Source organism: Felis catus, chromosome B4, assembly GCF_018350175.1.
Source record: "Felis catus isolate Fca126 chromosome B4, F.catus_Fca126_mat1.0, whole genome shotgun sequence".
In the NCBI taxonomy this organism is placed as follows: domain Eukaryota; kingdom Metazoa; phylum Chordata; class Mammalia; order Carnivora; family Felidae; genus Felis; species Felis catus.
In genome coordinates, this window is record NC_058374.1 from 104,426,787 (window position 1) to 104,451,796 (window position 25,010).

General features: G+C 35.2%; 1 protein-coding gene across 24 annotated transcripts in view; it reads right to left on the minus strand.

Moving 5' to 3' along the window:
* PPFIA2 (PTPRF interacting protein alpha 2) overlaps positions 1–25,010 on the minus strand; it is a 478,195-nt gene that overhangs the window by 125,603 nt on the left and 327,582 nt on the right. For all 24 annotated transcript variants that reach the window (XM_019835282.3, XM_019835280.3, XM_019835277.3 and 21 more), the window contains one exon: positions 24,034–24,150. In XM_019835282.3, the coding sequence (XP_019690841.1) occupies positions 24,034–24,150 (117 nt within the window). The remainder of the gene's footprint in view (positions 1–24,033; positions 24,151–25,010) is intronic.

The window sequence follows — 25,010 nt, forward strand, 5'->3', positions numbered from 1 at the left end:
GAAGCAGCCTGGAAAATCTAAATTAAAATAGCAGAAAAGATGGAGTTAATCTTAAAATGGTATCTAAAGATGCCAGATCCACAGACCTAATACCTTGAAGGTATTACTGAACTCTTAAATTGCAGATACTGAACATCTGATAATCTAGTAAAAGAAGGAAGAGACTTGACAAATATGTAGGAATGTCAGAGATGCTGCTGAGATCCAGCAACTCTATTTCCCCGACTGCTGAGATGGCTGCTTGCTGAGGGATCAGAGTCCCTCAGGGTCTTTCCAAAGATCCCTGAGGTGTGCAATGCCACACACAATGAAGAGGTACTGGGAAGCTAATGCAAAACCAACTTTCTAGACAGTTTTTATGGATACAAAATGCAAACACATTGATGGTGACCCTTATACAGGACACAACTATGTGTACATGGAGCTGAGATAATCCAGTTTATAATCATTAGGCAACAACTGAGAACTGGTTTAGGGAAGAAGGCTAGAGCCAATTGCCAGTCAGTTATGCCCAAATTTGGTATAACTGAGGTATGATATTACAGGGTTTTTTCATAATAGGAAATATCTTTGAACTCTGTATACTACTTACAGGTAACTAAGCAATCTTAAGCTTTAATAGAACTTCTACTTCCTCACATTGAGGACTTTCTTTAGTCAACTAAAAAAAAAAGGCAATTTTTTAGAAGCTACACAAATCACTAGAAAACAAATTTTTGCTTTGAAAAATGTTTTATGTAAGTGGAGAAAATACACTTAGGTTCCTGGAACCCTAAAGAACTTGGGAGAACTGAGACTCATGTAATCACACAGAGCTGATTTGAATTAAAATGCAGAACTTTTCTTTTCAAGTTTATTTATTTTGAGAGAGGGGGAGAATTAGAGCATGCATGGGGGAGGGGTAGAGACAGAGGAGAGAGAGACTCCCAATTAGGCTCTGTGCTGTCAGCGCAGAGCCTGACTCTGGACTTGATCCCATGATCTGTGAGATCATGACCTGAGCCAAAATCAAGAGTCAGATGCTCAACAGACTGAGCCACCCAGGCACCCCTAAAATGCAGAACTTTTAATTCCCAGTTAAGTTCATCTACCCTTTACCATATTGCCTTTACTCAGAATACAAAGATCAAAAGATACAAATTATGCATGGTATATGGTATATACAAGTAGCAAGAATGTAGTGTGTATTCATACACACACACATATGCATTCAGTAAATATTTGTTAAGTCAACGGAATCATGTTAATTTTCTAATTAGAAAAATGATTAGTCCAATTCTGTGCACCTGAAGTCCATTAAAATCTTGTTTAAAAATTGCATATTTTGAACGGGCTCAAGGTAAGAAAATTTTAATTAAGTATAAACAGTAATCAGGCAACTAAAAAAAACACTTAAAATGCTAACCTTTTTAATTCCTTTAGTAACAGATGTATAACATAAGGTCTTTACACTACTTTGAAATTTGGGACTATCCATGGAAAATTTCTGAACTCTCAATTTTTCTGAAGTGTTTTTAAATCTTTTATTTTTTTTTTAAATTTTAATGTTTTATTTATTTTTGAGAGAGAGAGAGACAAAGTATGAGTGGGGGAGGGGCAGAGAGAGGGAAACAGAGTCCAAAGCAGGCTCCAGGCTCTGAGCTGTCAGCACAGAGCCTGACGCAGGGCTCGAACTCACAAACTGTGAGATCATGACCTAAGCCAAAGTCGGACACTTAACCGACTGAGCCACCCAGGTGCCCCTTAAATCTTTTATTTTTTAAAAAATGTGTAACATTTCATGTATTCAAATCACCTTAAATATATTTTATGGTGAGGTTAATATATTTTCTCATAATTCCATAGTAAAAGTTCATTTAAAAACTGTGATTTATATCTTAGAAAAAGAATACATAACTTTTGTTCGAAATCATTTAACAGTGATTTGTAGATTTATCTTTAAAATAAATTGTGGCACTTTAACTGAAATGACCTATTATTGAATTAAAAGAAAATCCAGTGGTTCTTTTAAACAGCTTTACTGAGATAGAATTTATAACCATAAAATTTGCCCACTTACAGCATAAATGTCAATGGTGTCTAATATACTTAAAGAGTTGTACTATCAACATAATCTAATTTGAGAACATTTCGTCACCCCAAATAGAAACCTCTTGCCCATTAACAATCATTTGCAGCTGACCCCCACCTCCAGCCCTAGGCACGATTTATCTACTGCTGCCACTGTAAATCTGCCTATTTGGTACTTTTCACATAAACTGAATCAGAATAGATAGTCTTTTGTGACTGGCTTTATTCGCTGAACAAAATGTGTTTGAGTTTCATTCATGTTGTAGTATCAGATTTTTTTTGATTGCTGAATACTATTCCATCATGTGGATATACTACATGTTATTTATATATTCATGTGGTAATAGACATTTAGATTGTTTTCACCTTTGGGCTAATGTAAATAATGCTATTATAAACATCTGTGTACAAGTCTTTGTGTGGACATGTGTTTTATATTCTTGTGGATAGATTCCTAGGAGTAGAATAGCTGAATCACATGGAAATTCTACATTAACATTTTGAAGTACTATTTCCCCAAATGGCTGCACCACTTTACATTCCCACTGGGAACCATGTGACTTCCAATTTATCACATTCTCACCAAACCTTGTTATTGCCTTTTTATTACAGCTACTCTAGTGTGTATGAAGTGGTATCTCCTTGTGATTTTGATTTGCATTTGATTTGATTTGATTTGATTTTGATTTTGATTTGCACTTCCTAATGGCTAATGATATGGAGCCTCTTTTCACGTCTTTATTGTCAGTTATGTATCTTCTCTGTCTATTCAAATTCTTTACTCATTTACTAATTGAGTTATTTGTCTTTTTATTAATGAGTTACAATAATTATTTATATATAGATGTGTGTGTGTGTACACACACACACACACACACACACACACACACACACATATACAATTCCTTTATCGGTTATATGATTTCCAAATAGTTCTTCTCAGTCTATAGATCATCTTTTCACTTTGACAGTGCCGTTTGAAATGCAAGTGTTTTTAATTTTAATGAAGTCCAATTTATCATTTTCCCCTTTATACCTTGCACTTTGGTGTTGTATCAAAAAATTATTTCCTAACACAAGGTTATGAAGAGTTTCAATGTTTTTCTCTTAAACATTGTACCAGGAAGAAAGAACTAGGTGTTGGGATTTTGTTAAATGTGCTGATACATTCCTGACATCAAGGAAAGTCTCGTCAAGCAGAGGAATAGCACATAAATAAGCAATTATTAAGTATGACAATGAATGTTATCATAAAGTTTTATGATAAACATCCTAAATATTTATGACATGGGAGCAGAGAGACGATACTATTTGTGATACTCTTTGACTTTGATCTTTAAAGATGAGTAATTACATTTAAGGTAAAATAAGGAGGGTATTTATTTCAGAAAGGTAAAGCATGAGCACAGGCAGGGAGGTAGTTTCTGCAGGGCAATTACAGGTTGCACTGTGTGGAGAGCCAGAGACGAGTGCTGTAGACGAGTGCAAGAGACTGGGAAAAAAGGCTGCCATAGATTAAGATGGCTTTAGCTTTTTGTATGAAATACAATGCACTTTGAGTACTAAATAGAATGACAGAGAGTCATCAAAGGTTTTTGAAGAGGGAAATAACACGTGAAAACCTGCTGTCAAACTGTTCATCTCTCTTCATGACCTGGTAACCTATTTAAAGCCTTAACTACCAGTAACTTTCTCTTTCCCTTTCACTTTCTCTTTCCCTCCCCCCATGGCTAGAGTTGATGGATAAAATACAGGATGTCCAGTTATATTTAAATTTCAGATAAACAACGAAAAATTTTTAGAATAAGATATCACATGCAGTATTTGGATTAAGCTTATACTAGAAGAATTGATGATGCAAAGAAAACACTGAGCCCAAATCCAGAATAAGAGCACATCATGTATTTATCTGGCAGAGGAAATAGAAAAATCAAAGGCTGGGAGACACAAGCAGGTTTAGGATTTTCAAGGGGGACCAGTATAGCTAGAATGGAATAGGCTATAGCAAGAAGATGGGAGTGAGCATACATGGGCAGATGATGTTGATTCTTGAGATGCCAGGGGTTCCTGAGTTCATTGTAAGACACTGACTTTTACTCTGGGTTAGATGGGCCCCATAGGAAGGTACTGAGCAGAGGAGTGACAGTCTTTTAGAAAAAAATTTGTCTGCTTTACCTTGTGACATATTTGAATTAGACCCATTTCTATGACCTCTTTATGTGTCAAGGAACACCTTGTGTGTTCAATCCTCTTTGATGACTCTGAACCCTTAGAAGATGCAGTAGGCCAAGGTCTGCGGGCTCCAACTTCTGGCAGTTGGTATTGTTACAATCTTTGCCATCCTCCACACCAATCCTCACCTGGGATTTGTAGCTGGATTTTCCTGTTCAACACATGATGTCTGGGTCATCTACTCCCACCTGAATTACTATAATAACCTTCTAACTGGTCTCTTTGTTTCTAACCTTATCTTCTTACTCCTATTTTTTAAAACAGTCAGAGTGGTCCATGGTAATCTTGTTACATGGTAGTCAGATCAAGTCACTCCTCTGCTCAAAACACTCCAGTGGTTTTCCATCCTACCCAGTACAAAAGCAAAAATCTTGTAATAAGCAATAACCACCGCCCCTGACTCCCTACTCCACTGTCCTTCCTTCCATGCCACAGCCTCCCTGACCTCTCTCCTACTATTTTCCCACTGGCTCTCTCAATTCAGCCACACTGGCAATCTCACTGCTCCTCTAATAAGTCCATTACACTCCCACATTGCAGCCTTGCCTTTAGATTGTCCTTTTTTTTTTTTAATTTTGTTTTTAATGTTTATTTATTTTTGAGAGAGAGAGAGAGTCAGAGCATGAGCGGGTGAGGGGCAGAGAGAGAGGGAGACACAGATTCCAAAGCAGGCTCCAGACTCCGAGTTGTCAGCACAGAACCTGATGTGGGGCTCGAACTCACAAACCACGAGATCATGACCTGAGCAAAGTTGGGTGCCCAACTGACTGAGCCACCCAGGTGCCCCTAAATTGTCCTTCTGACTGAAATGTTCTTCCTTAGTGTTCCAAGTGGCTAACAACCTCAACCACTTCAAGGAAGCCCATCCTGACTACCTTATTTAAAACAGAAAACTGCCCTTACCTCCACATCTCAGGACTCCTGATTTTGTGTGTGTGTGTGTGTGGGTGTGTGTGTGTGTGTTTATCTACTTTTTCTTTTCTTCAATATCAGCTTCTAACATACTAAATGACTTACTTATTTGTATTTATTGTCTATTGTCTGTTAACCTCTTCCAACTTGCTAGATCGTAAGCTCCAGCCAGGAAAAGAGCCTTTATATGTTTTCTTTTTTGTGTATCACAAGTGCATAGAATGATGCCTGGCATGTGATGGTAATGAGATAGAATTTGGCTGACTGAATAAATGTTTTGATTACTTGTGCCTCTAGTGAATAGAACAGAACCTTCCACAAAAATATATTTGTTAAATGAATGAATGAATGCATGAATGAGTGAAAGAAAATTTCTGGTAATAAGTAAGATGAGTTTTAGGAAAAGCAGTAAGGATTCAAAGAAAAACAAAATACAGAGACAATATTTTCAGCCATCATTGTGCAAAGTTGATGAAAAAATATTTTCATAAAACGCAAATACAGGGGCACCTGGGTGGCTCAGTTGGTTAAGCGTCTGACTCTTGGTTTCAGCTACAGGTCGTGATCTTGCAGTTGGTGAAATTGAGCCCTGCATTGGGCTCCACACTGACAGTGCAGAGCCTGCTTGGAATTCTTTCCTTCCCTGTCTCTCTGCCTCTCCCTTGCTCACTCTCTCTCTCTCTCTCAAACTAAATACACAAACTTAAAAATATAAGCAAATAGGAAAGAGAACTTACTCATTTTTCTCCTGTTTTAAAGCAGGAGAATTATCTTTATGGTAGAAAAATCTGAAATAAACTAAAGAAATATTATAAATGTACATTAAAGTAAATGATATGGTAGAAATATACAGCCTACATCTAAGACCAAATGAAGCGAATGAAGCTGAAGCCCCAGATGTCCTACCATGTCATGGCCATAGTGCTTCTAAAGTTAATCCTGAGATAAAGCCAGAAATATAAACATGTTCTTCCATTTTCTATCAGGTAAATACTAGAAATATGTCTCTCTGTATTTGATAATCTTCAACAAAATGACTTCACCATTAATATGTTTTTCTTCCTACTTCTGGCTTTAATATTGAGTTAAAAAATAGTATAACATGTTAAAAAAAAACCCAGTTGTCTTGTTAAATTACTAATTGCCCATTTTCATTCTGCATTTTATCTTGGTTTAATGGTTGTTCCTTATTTTGAGCATATTTTAGTGACTACATAGTGCTCCTCTACCCCACTAAAGAATAGTAGTTTAGGAAACATAATAGTGAATAATTTTCACATTTCTTTTAAATGGTAAAATAATGCCTGTTGAATGTACAGAACAGAGGGCATTTAAAGTGCTATATTAGTATAACAATAATTAAGTTCCCCTTGGACAGTTTTTTTGTTTTGTTTTGTTTTTTGTTTTAAGAGAGAGAGAGAATAAGAGTGCAAGCAAGTGGGGAAGGGGTACAGGGAAAGAGAAAGAGAATCTTAAGCAGGTCCCATGCCCAGAGCAGAGTCTGACACAGGACACAATCTCATGACCATGAGATCATGACCGGAGCCAAAATCAAGAGTCATACAGTTAACCAACTGAGCCACCTAGGTGCCCCTTTATAAGATCTCTGAGGTGGATGGACACTGACTATGCAGAACAAAATACTTGCTTGACCTCTGCCTACACCAAGAAGCCATTATTTTTGAGAGCTGATACCTTTTCCTCAGATTTATTGAGATATACTTGATATATAACACTTTGTAACTTTAAGATGTACAACATGATAATCATTACATGTAAATGTCATGAAATGATCACAATAAGGTTAGCTAACACACATCCATCATCTCATGTAGTTACCATTTCTTTTCTGTAGTGACAACAGTTAAGACCTACTCTTAGCAACTTTCAAATATGTAATATAGTACTCTTAACTGTAGTCGCCATGGCAGCTGATAATTTAATCTTATTATGAACATTATTTCCACATGTGATTTGCACATTTTGACACCTCTTTTCTAATGTTTTTCATGCCTAACACATAAGTCCTTGATTCTCTCCTAATGAATTTCAAGTAAATCTCTTTCTCTTATGCATTTTATTTCTTATGGTTTATTAATCTCTCTGGAGAAAATAAAAAAGGTGGGGCCAAAGAGTAGAAAGTAGGAATTTATTTTACTCTCAGTTAAATCCAGATATTAAAGACACAGATACACTTAAGACTTAGCATTGAAGGGGTCACACCAAGCCCTTCCATTCCATTTTTGAAAATAGTTCTATGAATATTATGGTTAGAAATAAATTATTGTTTGGTCAGAAAAATACACTAAGATTTGCAATCATTAACATAAGCAATCTATTTCTAATAATTCTGTGGAGGATTGGGGAGAATCTATAAAATGGCAAAGTCTTATAAGATATATTTCACTCTGTGAGAGGAAAAATATAGTATTATTGAAATATACAGCCAAAAATAATGAAATAACACAAATCTAGAGGAAAAGCATTCATAAGCACAAAAATAATAGAGAAAAAAAAACCTAGAACCAGTTCATTGGAAATTTCCTAAGTGAGTCAGCAATGTTGGAGTGAAAAAAATGTATATAACAGAAAAAAGACTGAATCAATCAGGGATTCCATGGGCTGTTAGTGAAGTCTCTTTGCGAACTCTATGAGTAAATCCTAGACCAAGCATTGACTCAAGGAGGGACTTTGGAAGACTTCAGCCAATCTGATGTCCCAGTAAATATTTCCTTTCATTCCAAGAGACCATTATACTCTTCATTTTACTTTAAATCCGCAAATTTGGATTTGCCTCCAAATCCTCAATAGGATTGTATCTTTCATTAGAATAATGACAACTATCATTTACTGAGTACTTACTTACCCTGACATATTCATAAGATGTCTGGCTCTATGCATGGGTTTCTAATAATTATTCTACTTCACTAATATTTGTTAAGTTCTGACGATGTGTTAGGCACTGTTACAGAGCATGACGTGTCTAAACCCTATAAGGAACTACTGTATACAGAAAAGGAAACTGAAGCAAGGAACACAGGTATTTTGCTTACGGTCACACTACTAAAAAGTGATGAGGTCCAAACATGAGCATAGGTATTCCAGTGTCATATTTCTAGGAATTTTTTTCCTTTCTCCTCTCTCTCTTCTTTCATTCTTTCTTTCTTTCATTCTCTCACTTTCTCACTCTCTCTGCTTACTTTTGTTTCTTTACTCTTTTATTTATGAATTTATTCAATCTCTACTTGTTATTTCATTTATCCATTCATTCAATCACTAAAACTCTGTTTAGCCTTTACCATATGCCAGACAGTAGGTTGGGGGCTCAGAATATGAGGATTCCTACCTGAGTGTAACATAATATAGGAAAAAAGAGTAAACCAAATCAAGCAACTAAACAATTAACAAAATTCGTAAGGACCAAAAAGTATTTAAGCATTAAGGAGTCCAAATGCTTCAAAGCTATGATTCTGGGCATTTTGTGTCAGCCTAGACTGTTTCTGTTAATTTGCATACTGCTTTTTAGCTCCCAGAAATCAGACCTGAACTCAGATTTCAAATCTTTTCCTATATGTACACACATTTTGTCTTTGTTCTGAAATTCTCCAGCACAGAATTCACAGCTATTATTTCCAATTCCACATTGACTCTTTAAATCTGTTTAATCATACGTAAACCATCTATTTATAAACCTTACAAATCTAGAACCTAGAATAAAGCAGACATAATATCTGTACTCCATATCAGTTATTCTCAACCACGACCACACATTAGAAACTTTGGGAGGGTTGAATAAAAATATAAAGTGAATTCCACTCTAAATGTGATACACATAAGGCTCCTAGAAGAAAACATAGGCAGGAATTTCTTTGATATTGGCTGTAGAAATACTTTATGAGATATGTCTCTTCAGACAAGGGAAACAAAAGCAAAATTAAAGTATTGGGACTACATCAAACTAAAAGGCTTTTGCACAGCGAAGGAAACCATAAATAAAACAAAAAGGCAACCTACTGAATGGGAGAAGATATTTGCAAATGACATATCAGATAAGGGGTTAATATCCAAAATATTTAAAGAACTTATATAACTCAACATTAAAAATACAAACCATCCAATTAAAAAAATGGGCAGAGGATCTGAATAGACATGTTTCCAAAGAAGACACACAGATGGTCAACAGACACATGAAAAGATGCTCAACATCACTAATCATCAGAGAAATGCAACTCAAAACCACAATGAGATATCACCTTACATGTGTCAGAATGGCTAAACTGAAAAACACAAGACAGAACAAGTGTTGGTGAGAAAGTGGAGAAGGAACCCTCACACACTACTGGTGAGAGCATGAATTGGTACAGCTACTGTGGAAAACAGTATGGAGGTTTCTCAAAAAGTCAAAAATAGAATTACCATGTAATTCACTAATTCTACTACTGGGTATTTACCCAAAGAAAATAAAAACACTAATCCAAAAAGATATATGCACCCCTGTATTTATTGCAGCATTATTTACAATAGCCAAAATATGGAAGCAGTCCAAGTGTCCATCCATAGATGAATGGATAAAGAAGATGTGGTATATACATAAATACATATTTATGTATATATATATGTGTATACACACACACACACACACACACACACACACACACACACACATGTATAATGGTATAATACTCAGACATAAAAAAGAATGACATCTTGCCATTTTCCAACAGCATGGATGGACCGAGAGGGTATAATGCTAAGTGAAGTAAGTCAGGCAGAGAAAGACAAATACCATATGATTTCACTCATATGTAGAATTTAAGAAACAAATGAACAAATAAAGAATAAAAAAAGAGACAACAATCAGACTCTTAAATACAGAGAACAAACTGGTGGTTGCAGGAGGGGAGGTGGATGAAGGGAGGAGTGAAATAGATAAAGGAGATCAAAAGTACACCTAACTGAATGAACACTGAGTAATGTAGAAAATTGTTCAGTCATTATATACATTTGAAGCTAATATAACACTGTATGTTAATTATACTTCAATTAAAAAAATGATCCCACTCTAAACCATATCCAATAGTGGAGTCCGGGTATATACTTGTTTTTAAATCTCCCTAAGTAATTGTAATGTTTAGTTGTGTTAAGAACCATAGATCCATATTATCCAGGTACTTTACTAATTACTGTATCCAATTTAGTCATCAAACCTAAAAAATTGGCATAAAGAGGGAAAGAATTTAAAGTAATAAAATAATATAATGACTGGTGAAATGAATGTAATAAAAGATGTAATAACAGATCTGAGAAATTAGTGTTCTTTATTGTAGTATCAACAAATTGTTTTAAAATATATTTAATGGTTCAAATGGAAAGATGTGACTATCTCTTATTTTTGAAAGATGGAAAGAAATAAACCTCTATATAGAGTTGACTGAAAATTGCCCTACTTGGAAAATTTCTAGATCAGATGATTTCTTATAGTTACTTCCCCATTAATGATTTTATTATTCCACATTGAGAATTACAAAGTTATTATGATACCATAAATTCCTAGAAATTTTATTTAGTTAGAATATCTAGCTGATGGACTTTCACTTGTCAGTTCTTTAATGTGGTCAATCATTTCATTAATAACTATAAAATATATTTATTATTTTCTCAGACGTTTAAGTCATTCTTAATTTCCACCAAATTTATTTATTTATTTATTTATTTATTTATTTATTTATTTATTTATTTAAAAAAAAATTTTTTTTCAACGTTTATTTATTTTTGGGACAGAGAGAGACAGAGCATGAACGGGGGAGGGGCAGAGAGAGAGGGAGACACAGAATCGGAAACAGGCTCCAGGCTCTGAGCCATCAGCCCAGAGCCCGAGGCGGGGCTCGAACTCCCGGACCGCGAGATCGTGACCTGGCTGAAGTCGGACGCTTAACCGACTGCGCCACCCAGGTGCCCAATTTCCACCAAATTTAAAAGCAAGGATATTTTAATCTGAGGAATATCTGTTACTTTGAAGTTCTAATATTTTCATAATGTTTAAAGTAGAATATAATTTATTCACTATATCTGGTAAATGTAGCTTGATAGAAATATACTTCACTCTGTAGTGTCTTGAATCTAGATGAAACATGAAGAATTTCTATTCAATAGTCCCATGATTGATATTAATAATACTCAGCAATGTAAAGAGTAGTTATTTCCCATATTACCACATGAAATAAACATACCGAATGATTAATGTGGAAAAACATTCATCTATAAAATTCTTAAATGTTCTAAAAAAAGAAGATATAAGGAGGTATATGTATAGCGGAGAATTTTTGGTTTTTGTTTTTCATTTTTGCTTATAACTGAAAATCTTGAATTCCTTCTTTGTTTAGCTATAGAATAAAGAAGTAACATTGGAGAAAATCTTTTTTCTTCTAGGAAGAATCACTCAGCACTCCTTTTAGATATGTAAATATAAGGCTAGTGGGCACCCCTGCCCTAGAAGAATATTTAATGAAACCTTGACAAACTCTCTTCCAGTGTTTCTTGATATAAGAGAGGATAGCAGGAGGGTAATTTGCATAATTACTAGGAAACCTCAGGGGAGAAAGGAAAAACAAGACTTCTTTCCTTTCAGTTTTGAAGTTCAGTTATTCCAAATTATCCTACAAACTAAGACAATTGACTGAATCATTATAGTTTCCAAGAGCTAGTGAAAAGAATGTAGGAAGTGGGAGTAGGCACTGGGACCTGAGTCCAATATCCAACATCAGTCATGGTTCCAGCTCAGTGGGTAGCTGGCTCTGGAGGACATTCCTGACTCAGTCATCTTGATGAGTTTGGTAGCCTAACTGTGAAACTAAGCCCCCAAGGTGGTATGACTTGAAGAAGGGGGAATCCTCACTGAAGAACCACTCTGCCATGGGATGTCACTACTGCTGGCGGAACTTCACACCAGGCCAGTGACTGGTACGGAAGGATTTCACTTAGCCTGTATGTCAGTGGGCTATTGCAATGGTACATGGATGACATTTGACTTTGAGGAGCCACCTATTTTTAAAAGTGATAATTTGAAAACTCAAAAGAGGCAATGGCAATTAAAAAAAATTGTTGCTCACTTGTTACCTTATCACATTTTCTAATTCTCTTTTTACAAAATGTTAAAAAAAAAATGCTTCTTTTGACCTGATTAAGTTTTAGAGGTTCTTAGATAATTCAGGCAGAGCAAGAATGGTCCCAAGAGAGAGCTACCAGGTTTACTGTTCATTGGGTCACGTGAGTCCTCTTGTATTTAAGTTAAATAGTCAAAAGAGGGCTCAACTTATTTGTAGCCCAATCAGATCATAACTGTTATATATGTAAAGAACTAATAATGGACATAAGAATAATAAATGTGAATCAAACACTTTTATTTTAAGTTTTTAAATTTAAAATTTCTATGTTTTTACATTAAAAACTTTTTTTTAATTTAAAATTTAATTTCTATTAGAGAAGCATGCAGATGGTTAAAAAACAAACATTTAATCCCCAGGTTAAAAAAAAAATACTTTACCATCGGAATACCTATCAATGAAATTCATCACTCTAAGAGATGTCTTAGTCTTGATAATAATTCTTAGAAAACTTGTAATAGAAGAGCAATTCCAAATCTGAAAAATGGTTACTATGGAAAGCATCATAATTAATGTTATCATTACAGTCTAGATCATTATAAAGTTGCATAAAACGTGACTTTATAAAATCAAGTATACCATTCTGACCCATGCTACTCTTTGGTGTACTGAAGTCTTAAACATTGTATTGGACATTGAAGTCTTGGGCAATATATAAGAAATAAAGAAATAAAAATTGGGAGGGAAGAGAAAAAAGAATAAAATACTTCTAAATTTCTTAAACTCTTAGAAAAGTCTAAGACCACAACATACTCTTGAAATCAATATGTCAGACAGCTTTTTTTAAAAAAATTTAACTTTTATTGATTTTTGAGAGAGAGAGAGAGAGAGAGAGAGAGACGGAGCGTGAATGGGGGAGGGGCAGAGAGAGAGGGAGACACAGAATCTGAAACAGGCTGTAGGTTCTGAGTCGTCAGCACAGAGCCCAACATGGGGCTCAAACCACAAACTGCGAGATCATGACCTGAGCTGAAGTCAGATGCTTAACCGACTGAGCCACCCAGGTGCCCCAATATGTTAGCAAGTTTGATGGATGTCATATCAATATTGAAAAATCAATAGATCTTTTCATGCCAGCATTAATTTATTAGAAAAAATATGAAAATAATCAAAATAGCAACAAAACTATAGATGTCTAGAAACAAATAACAATCTTCAAGACCTCTATGTGACAGATTAACAATTTTATTGAAGAGCATAAAATAATTCATAAAAAAATGGAGACAGAAGCCATGTTACAGATGGCAAGACAGCACATCATAGAGGTGATTATTCTCCCCAAATTAATATATTAATTTAAGTAATTCCAAAATAATCTCCCCAGGGGTTTTAAATGGGATCTGAAAAGTAGATATTATAATTAAGCTCTAAGAATTAAGATTTAAAAACTAACAATAGTTAAAAAGCATGGTACTCATTTATTTATGTACTGAACATATACTTGTTAAGAGCTTACCATGTGCCAGGAGCTGTTCTAGACACCTGAGCCTCATAATGAATAAAACAAAGATCCTAACCTTCATGAAGCTTACTCTTTAGCTGGAGTAACAGACAATAGATTACAGACAACATAAATAAATAAATTACATGCCATTTAGAATATGTTATGGAATTTGAACAAAGGCTTGATGGAGGTGACAGAAATAGCCATGTAGATATCTTGAAGAAGGTCATTCTAGGCAGAAGAAAGAGCAAGTCAACAGGAGGCCAGTGCAGCTGGAGTGGAGACAGAGGTCAAAGTCAGGAGACCAAAGAGGAAAACAAAAAAAAGGCAAATCATTTAAAGCCTTGTATAAATGGGAAGCATTTGTACAGAGCATTTGCTCAGACTTTTGAGCAGACTGAGATGTTGAAAATAAGACTGTGAAGGCTGCACTGGAGAAGCAGAGAGACGGGGCGGGAAATAATTACAATAATTCAGGTGACAGATGATTGGAAGTGGTTCAGAGTGGAGAGATTAATAGAGATGATGAGAAGTGGACAGATTCTAGGTATAATCTGAAGGCAGGGCAAATCTAGTTCTTTACAGTTTGATGTGGGGTGTGAGACATAGGGAGGACTTGAGGGTGACTCAGTATTTTTCAACTTGAGCAACTGGAAAGGCAAAGTTTCCGTGATTTGAGAAGGAAAAGATGCAATTTGTTTGGGTGGGGGGATACAAGAGGTGGGTTTTTGACATTTTAAGTGTGCAATATCTTTTAGATGAACAAGTGGCAATGTTGAATAGGCCGTTGGATAAATGTTTGGTTGTAGAGTCTGAACTAGAGGTAAAGATTTGTAAACTATTAGCATATGGATACTAGTTAAGACTGACTGGCAATCATTGAGAGAAGAAATGGAGGACTGAGCCCTGGATCACATCAAGAAGTCCGAAAGAAGAATATGGTCCAACAAGACAGGAGACTGTGACAGAGCCACTGGTGAAGTAAGAGAAAAACAAAAATAGTGTGGTTTCCTGTAATGCAAGTTAAAAAAAAAAAAAAAAGGAATCAAGGAGGAGTGACCTACTATGACATCAACTACAACAAAGGTTGAGAATTGGCCTTTGTATTTACCAATATAAAATCAGTGGTGATGGTAACAGGAGACGTTTCTGTGGAATGGTGGGGCAAAGACTCTATTGGAACAGATTTATAAAAAATGCAAAGAAAGCAATTGGGGAAAGTGAGCCGACAACCCTGTTGAATAGCTTTGTGGCAAAAGGGAGCCAAAAATAGAGAAATAGCTGATTGTAGAAGTAAGGTAAAGAGAGAATTTTTTTTTTTTTGAGTTGCAAGAAGTTTCTTTGTTCTAGGAATGGGATAAAGAAGAAAAATGACAAAAGAGAGAGAGACCAGTAAGAATTGCCAGAAGTATAATTGACTAGGTGATTGCTGAAGACACCAACATAGGAGGTAACAAAGTTTTCTTTGTCTAAGGTTTATTTTTGAAAATTTTAAAGATTCATGCTCGTCTAATAAGCTCTTTCATCCTCTTAGACACGTGGGCAAATTTAAGTAAACACTCTTGCTCAAAGTAAATACTCTTATATTTCGAAATCCATGAAATCAGGTAGTTGACATGTTGCCTTTCTTCACTCTTGTTCATTTTTAATACGTGCATGCTTGTTATGCTATTTCCATCCACTCCTCCTATTGATAAACTATAGGACTTTGAGCCAGTAATTCCTGCTCTGTAAACCTCACAGGGTTATTACAGGGATCAAATAAAACAACTGCGTGAAAGCACTTTTGGAAAGCTGTGAAGAGCTTTATACAAGTTATTTATCTTGTTCATACTTGGGGTGTAGCCTTTGCTAATAATATTTCCAGACAGGTTTGAAGAATAGTTTGCCTTTCTTTAAAAGGCCAAAGGGGTGCCTGGGTGGCTCAGTCAGTTAAGCATCCGACTTCGGCTCAGGTCATGATCTCACAGTCCATGGGTTCGAGTCCCATGTTGGGGCTCTGTGCTGACAGATCAGAGCCTGGAGCCTGCTTCGGATTCCGTGCCTCCCCCTCTTTCTGCCCCTCCCCTGCTCATGCTCTGTCTCTCCCTGTCTCTCAATAATAAACATTAAAAAAAATTAAAAGGCCAGAGCCAGCATTAAGAAATATTCTTCAGAACACTCATCCTGGCATGTGTAATTTTCCTGCAGATAAAGGGGATTTCTGGTCATACAAATTTCGGAAAAACTGAATACTGTTCCCCTTGGAACTTGACAATATTAAAAAAATAAAAAATTCTAATGAGTACTACAGTAAAGACATCAATTCAAAAATATACAGCACAGTATGTCCTAATATTCTTGTCCTAGGAAATCTCTTTTTAGGGGAGTGGGTTCTGTAAAACACCCATCAAATTCCTGGCAAACTAGTGCTTTATGAGAATTTTAAGATGGGTAAACTCCACAAAAATGAAAAATAAAAGTAGAATCAATTGCAGAGTGTCTGAATAATAGACTTAAACATTTTCCTGGATTGGCTTGGCAGATCAGAGAAGACAATACACAGGGAAGGAAAAACACTTGTTCTTCTCTATATCACTTTAAGGGAGCAAATTCATGGCATAAAATTTAAATTATATCAATAAAATAGAGATAAATGAATACACTTTCTGTCAAGGTCTGTGAGTCAGCCTTTTAAAATCTTAAGATCTCTGACTTTAGCAAAGGTGTGTTTATTCTTCTGTCCTCAGATCTAGACAGATAATATAAAGGATACTGAATCTGCTTATAGAGATAAACAAGTCAATTCCCCTTTCTCTTCCCATTTAGTAAGGGGGTAGTTAAAGCACAAAAACCCAGTCACTGAAATCAGAAAGAGATTTATTTTGAGCTTAATGAGTCCCCACACAACATTAGAACATTTTTCTTATTCTTGCCACTGCATAGAGAAGATGCCTAACTTGTGGTCATAAGCTTTCTCTCCAATTCGGCTCCTATAAAATTGATATGGGATAACTTCATGTACATATGAATGAACCATGGAACATCCCACACTTGCCTCTGCTGGGCCCTTTCCTAGCCACAGACCTCTAAGCCACTCAGCCACAGGTATCTACAGACCTTTTCTTTCCTGAGAGGTGTGCCAACTCCAAGATGGCAAATTCATAAATCCCATCCTTTTGTTTGGTTTTACTGCTTGAAAACTCAGTTGAAGAATGAAAGAGACGTGTACACATTATTATCATGTTACTATGAGGAATTAGATCACAATATATGGGATTCATGCACAGAAGAAAATATTCTGTTAGGGCTATTCAGATGTAAATAAATCCAATTATTGTGCATAATAGAACACAATAGCATGATGAAATACAATCCTTCTGTCATCATTGAGGATCATGCTGCTAATATAGCTTTATGAACTTTTCCTAAATGCCTATATTTTTGTCATTGGTAGTTCAGTCTAAAACATAGCATGCATTGCTAGAAATCCACAAAACCCTTAATTTCGGTAAAGGCGCATGCCATATTTCAATTTTTATAACACATTAGCTCAGTGTCCTTCATGACCAAAGTTCTACAATGCAAGCATTACACATGCAGTTACTAGATCTTCTGATCTGAGGATTATTCTTGCCACTGGTTCTTCATTTTGATCTGTAAATTTTTTGGCTTAAATTTTCCTGCCTATCTGGCAGGAACTAAAGAACTGAAAAAAATGCAAACAAAAACCCATTTCTGAGTTTGCATTTACACAGCTTTTACATTTACATATCACTGTTGCTTAAATTGCTATGTTACATTTTATTTTAATTTAAAAACAGGAAGTAATGTCAGATTTTAAGAGAGAATAACAGAGCAACAGTTTTGAAAAGGGAAGATGCAGCTTGGATCATCCAGAGTACCTAGGTTCAAAGTGAGGATGACAAGGGAAGGAAGAAGCTTCAGAGGGTAGCAGATAGCCACCAGCCTGGAAAGGGTCTCACACGTCCAGATATGCCTCAGGTGTTGGATGGTCACTGATAAATCAGCCACCTCCTTCACTCTAACCTCTGTGAAGAACTAAAGTTTCAGTCACTGATGAATAAGAAGTAACAAGATGTATGGCCCATGGTAAAATGTAACTATTGTTTGGTGAGACTTTACTTTCAGTTTTACACATACAGGCAAACAGATGTAATACATATATTACAGAGTAAAAGGTTGAAATTAAATTGTATTTCTTACAGCGTGTAGTAGACGGGTAGGTCCCTAGTATTTGTGGGGCCCAGGGCAAAACAACAAAGCGCGGTCCATATACCATAAATCTAAATATTTAACAATTATAAATCAAGTTAGCAAACTGTCAAGTAAAAATACAACCTATTATGTTTCACGAAAATATACCTTTCACAATGACTGTTGGACCAGATTCTAAACAATAATTCTCAGTCTCCTGGAAGTTCTACACCAAGACTTAGCTAGATATGATCCCTGAACTACAGCCTGCTCCCCTTCTCTTCCTGGTTTCATCTCCTTCCAGAACACTGATCTGTTTTTGCCTGAATGGATCCCTTAGCCAACACTTTCAAATCTTGTGTAACCCCAGCAAACAGGCTTCCTTGGCCACTCCTTCAGTCTAGGAATGAGTGCATGAGAATGCAGGCCGACTATAGGCATTGCTTCTGGGAAGAAGTCAATAAAGGCCCTGGAGGCAGGCTAAGGTCCCTTTGGTCAGAAAGTCCTGGCTATCAAGTACCAGGCATGTGGTCAAGAAGGGGTGGTGGTGTGGCTTACAGGTGTGCAATTTCCCCTGGCCCCGTAAACTTCTCATCCTGTAGAGGGGCACAGAGGGCCACAGCAAGGCCCACTAAATCACGGCCCCCTCTTGCCTCAGTTTAAGAGCCACACTTGGAGTGATCAAAACTTGTGAATGCCATTGCCTTGGAGGAAGGATCTGTTCAGAGTAAAAAAATAACTGGGAGAAGTTGAGGGAATGATGAAAAAAAAAAATCCTTTTAAAACACACTCTTGAATAGAATAAAATAATCAACTCTAAAAAACAAATGAGTATGTGTAATAATAAAGGAAGAAAAGATCAGAAAAAAGTTTGGGTTAGAATGATTTTTTTTGAAAATCAACAGTAACACTTAAAGAAATCATGCTGGCATATGAGAAGAAATGTGAAGGCATAATATTGTCTGGAGGTGAGAAGACCAGGGTTGTGGCCCTCCTCTGGACAAATAAGTCATTTAATCTTTCTAAGTAAGCCTCAATTTCATTATCAGTAAAATTAAGAAAAGGAACATCTCTATCTACTTCAGAAGTCTGATGTGTGAGAAAATGACAAATGGATATAAAATTGTAGTGCAAACGATTTTTTAAAAAGGTACCTAATCAAGATGCTTCTAAGTTAAAACACTTCTATATCTTCCCATTGCTCTGAGAATAAACTTGGGCTCCTTGCCACAGCCTAGGAGAACTTACATGATCTGGCCCTGTTCACTGCTCAGTCCTGTCTCCTGCTGCTCTCTCCCCTGACCCCTAGGCTTCAGTCACCCTGTCATCCTTCCTTCCCAAGAATGTGCCAAAGAAGCTCTTTCCCACCCTTGGTGCATTTGCCCTTAGGATTTCCTTTGCCTCAAAAACTCTAATGGCATAGAGTTCTCCATATGGTTGAATCCCTGTCCTCTTTCAGGTTTCAGTTCAAACCTCACCTTCTAAAAAAAATCCTCCAGTGCCATGTCTATTTAACATCTCCCCACCCACTTTGTACCTGCCCCTTCAGCACATCAGTCCCTCTGATATACAACTTGTTTAGTGCCTGTGCCTTCATCTGCCTTGTTCGTTACCACGGTCCAACCACCTAGACCAGGACCTATATCCTAGCACTATCAATAAAGTTGTCACTAAATATTTATTGAAAAATGAATGAAAACACAGGATTAACAAATAATATAACCACACCATTTATTGCTTGTAATCAATGTGCCAAGAGTTTTGTTATTCATAGTCAGTGTCTCTACTCTTTACAACAAAGCTGTAAGCTGGGTATGACTATTTACTGGTAAGTGATGCTCAGGGAGGTAAAAGTGTAAGGTCACACAGCTAATAATTGGCAGATATGGAATTTGAATCCAGGTGTACTGACAACAAACAAATCACTACTCCATGCTGCCTCTCTACCACCTCCCATCACAATTAATTTATTTTCCTTCAAACTCTAAGATCATTTTTGACACACTCATTTATCATGTTTTGCAACAGTAATTTGGGCATGCTTATTTTTCTCTCTAGTTTCGCAGCAAATTTAGTACCAGAGACTATGTCTTCTGAACCTCTACCAGTGTCTAACAGTCTGGTTATCCATATCACTTAGCAAATTTTGCAGCTGCAAAAAATAATTGGAATTTCAGAATATATATGTCAGGAGCATTGTTAACTCCTTTACAAGAGCAGTGTGTTTACTGCAAAAATTTCACAAATTCATTCCCTTCTAGAAAGCAACAGGAGTAAAGTTACTGAGCCCAGTTCTGAACTTATTATTAATGAGGTAAAACTTAGTATTCTGAACATTTTTATTACCCTGTGAGTATGTTCTTCTAGAACTGATTAAATTTATGTCCCACAGAGACATTTAAACTAATTCCAGTTAAGCTTATTTCTTTCTTTTAATTTTTTGTTTTTAAAATGTTGACAATAATTACACAGCTTTTCTGTGAGTAATAAGGCCTGTTACAGACTGTGCTTTTATGAGACTATTTTTATCAACTATTTTGTCAACAGAGTTCTCAAACCACTGACATAAAACATCTGTTGGCTAATTTACTACCCTAAACAAGGGGTAATCCTTGTGACTAGGATTTACAAGTCACTTTTTGACAGCTCCGTAGTATCTAACAATAGTTTTGTGTATTTCTCCCCAACAACCATTTCGTAATTTATACACTAATACTACAGTCATGCTATACTGATAATCGCATAGATACTACCCAAAATAATATTTTTTGTTTGAATATACTTTTTTAAACAATTCCCAACAAAAAATTAAGTGGTAGGATTTAAATTACAATCTTATAACACTTGTTATTCAATGCTATTGATAAGCTTTAAATAATCACGTTATAGAGGATAATAAAGGAAAGATGCTTTATAATGTTTACTGAAGTTAGGAGTATTTATATAAGGATGATAACTAATGATTAGGATATCATTTAATATTTTACCTATAAATGTCAGCAGTTAGAATATTGTGGGGAATCTAACAAAGCATGGTGACTATTATCAGCAATATTGTATTAAACACATAAAAGTTGCTGAGAGTAATTCTAAAATGCTCTTAGCACACACGCACACACACACACACACACACACACACACACAGACACACACAGGTAACTATGTGAGGTAATGTATATGTTAATTAACCTTATTGTGGTAATTATTTCACAATATATACATATGCTAAATCATCATCTTGTATACCTTAAACTTACACAATGTTATATGTCCATTATATCTCAATAAAACTGGAAAAAAATGGTGGGCAAAGAAATGTGATATAAATGAATGAATAAATGTAAAACTGATGGTTGCCAGGGGTGAAGGGGTTGGGAAATAGATGAAATAGATGAAGAAAATTAAGACATACAGTCTTCCAGTTGTAAAATAAACAAGACATGGGGATGTTATGTACAACATAGGGAATGTAGTTAATAATATTGTAAAAACTTTGTGTGGAGACAGATGTCACTAGATTTATCATGGTGATCATTTTGTAAGGTATATAAATATCAAATTACTGTGTTATACACCTGAAATTAATATAATATTGTATATCAATCATATTTCAATAAAAAAGAAAAAACCTCAAAATACTTTCTTGTATCATCTCAGGAGAAATATGAATTGAAACAAGTTACTTATTTTTAAATTAGACACACACACACACACACACACACACACATATATATATGCATGATATATATTTTAGGTTTACATTGGAAGAGGATAGGGGCATGATATTTTAAACAATACTAGTATATCATCATTTCAAAGCATTTGGAAATCACTCTTCCTGCAATTATGGGAAATTGAAAAAAAAAGAATACTAATAATTACCATGTTTAAAAATCTTTAGTTACATCCGTAAGGAAGAGTGAGTAAGTTAGCAATGGCACAGAATTTCCCTTCCATAGTGGCTGAAATGCCTTCTCCAAGAACTGGAAGGCAAGTTAGAGACAAGTACTTTATTTACATCACAAACTACTCAGAATCCTCCATGTATGCACCTTATCTGTGGAGTCCAAGAGAGACAAACATCTATTATACAGGGGTTCTTTGGTGGCTCTATTATACAGTTGGTTGAGCATCCAATCCTTGATTTCAGCTCAAGTCATGATCTTGCGGTTTCATGGGTTCAAACCCCATGTCGGGCTTGGGAGGAGCCTGCTTGGGATTCTCTCTCTCTTTGTCCCTCCCCAGCTCACACTTTTTCTGTCTCTCTCAAAATAAATAAATAAACTTTCAAACATCTATTATACATAGGTCCTCATCCTAATCTTGTAATCAGTTTCTGAAAGTTAATCTGACATGAATTGTCTTGCATTCTATTATGTCTGGATATTTAGGGGTTGTATGTTTAAAAAAACAACATTTGAAAAAAATATGTGTGAGTACTCGCCCCTCCCCCAAAAGTACTAGAATAATGTTTTATATATCAAATGGTTTGTTAGAGAATAGACAAAATCTCAGGTTCTTTATGCCTTTCAAAGACATACTTCTTTATAGTCTGGATTAGTATTAATACAACACTGTTAAAAACACAGTATTTTGTAGATTTCTATGAAAAGACTGCATGACCACAAAGTCCATTTTTATACCCAAACAAGTATACTTTAGAATTCTCTGGGAAAAGGTATAGTACTGTATAACTGATGACATAATTAAAATGAGACAATAATAGAAAATTACATTAGTTTCCCAAACTGAGTTTTGTGTGCAAACATTTTATTCTGAAGAGCTCAGTGGTTTGTTTACTGAATTAATGTCAGCTCATTTATCTGAAGGGAAGAGAAATAATTTTCTTCAAATTTGAAATACAGCTCATGAAATCTAGCTTTCAGGTTTTAGTTTATTTTTAAAACTCAACTTGAGATTTCTATAAAATACATGGATAAAGGCTAAAATAGTGAAGCCTTAAATTAAGAGCTATTTGCTTCTCAGCCACCAGAATTGATGGCAGTCTCAGGAAATTAGTCTGGATTACTTGGCTTCCTTTGCTTTTACACTTGGAGGAGGAGACATAAGAAGCCCCTCCATTTGTTTCAACTGGTAACGAAGCAAGTGTTCAATTTCCTTTCTGGTAAGAAGTCTGGTGCTATTGTTTTGTGGTCCAGTCACTTGCTTCTTAATCTCTGTTTTAAAACCCCTCAACATTCACAATGACACCAATTTAGCTACTTAATTCATGTAGTCTTGATGATTAAAGAGCTTAACCATTGAAGAAATAACTTGTAAAGGCAAATATTTAGCAGACTGTCTATTGTCATTGGATATGCAAATGCCTATATAATCTTATCTGATCCCTACCTACCAGCAACTGACCTTCTTTTGTGCTGGAAAAGATGGCTGAGCCCACAAAAGGTCCAAAGAGACCGCTAGGTTTTCTTAGCCTGGGTCTAAGCCCCACCAAAAGGAAAATCATTCCCTTCTAAACAACAGTAAAAGTCCCAAGACTTCAGATTCTTCTATATAACTTTTCTTTAACAGGAGTACTGTTAGGACCTTCTTAAATACACAAAAAATACTAAATCATATAGGAGATTACCAAAAAATTTTTGCTGTGATAAGCCACAGATTAGTCACCAACTATACATAATACCACTTGTAAATCAAAATTATTGTTATTGTACTTTAAAAAGTCTTAGATGTAAATTATTGATGTATCTAACTATACAAATATATTTATTTAATTATATATGTTCAATTTGATGCATAATTTAATTCTATTTCAGAGGATCAAGTTAACAGCAAGTAATGAGAAATTCAAATCTATGCGTATCTATGCATACACACATATATTATTTTTAAGCAAATCAAATTAAAAGCAATAAGTGAAAAGAGAAATCATGGACGTATGACCAACAAATCAAAAAATAATAAAGAATGTTTATCACATGGATTTCATATTTCTGTCAAAAGATATATAGCAAGTGAACATTTTCATATAGGGCCATGTCATAAGTGTCATACCTTTTCATGGACTTTCTGACCAGGTTCCATCCCTTCAAGGTGTTCTGATTCTGTGGACCCCTCACTTGATGCCATTTTTCTTTGTATATGAACATTTTGTTCACGCAAGGCAACAATCTGCAAAATAAAAGCACTATCCCTTAAAAATCTAAAATATAGTATAAAGTATAGAAAAACTGAATTTATCCAAATGTGGTTTAGAGCTAATGAATATAAGCAAATAATCAGAAAATAAACATTAGATTTTACTCATATTATTACTTAAAAATCTTTTTAAGATTTAAATTAGCATTTTGAATATTTATCATACTTACAGGAATATGAAATTTATTGGAGAAAATATTTTCTAGTTGCAAATGTATCTATCTAGTTGGAAATGTGTCTAAATCAATGCCATGATCTGTGTGTTATTCATTCAAAAAGTACTTTTAAAATTAATCTATGAAATGTGACAAAATTCATACTGAATTTTTAAAGTATAAAAGAAAGATAAATGAAAACATGCAGGCTGAAGGCTAGGTATGAGCACATTCTTTTACCCTAAGAGGTAGCACATCTGTAATTTTAAAATAAACAAATATATAAACTGGACATAATTTTGTGGCACCATCATGAATACTTAGAATTAAATTGGTCTCATTATCAGTATTTTAATGGCGATTATCTTAGCACTGCTAGTTCAAATATAGTTAGTTTGCAAAATAATTCTCAGAAGGCAAAATTCTTGAAAAGTTTCAGCTTAATATTCAGACATATATTTTAAACTATGAAAGATTCTCAGTTCTGGTTTAAGTAATCATAGTAATAAACAGAGGAAAAAAATAGCATTCTAGCATTTTAAATGATGTTTTAAAATAAAGTTGCTATTTATATATATTTTTAAGGTATTTTATGTTGTTACCATAACTTACTTATGTCATGGCAAATTTTATTATACTATCAACTCAGATATGGAATTAGTGCCTCTTGGGGAAGTC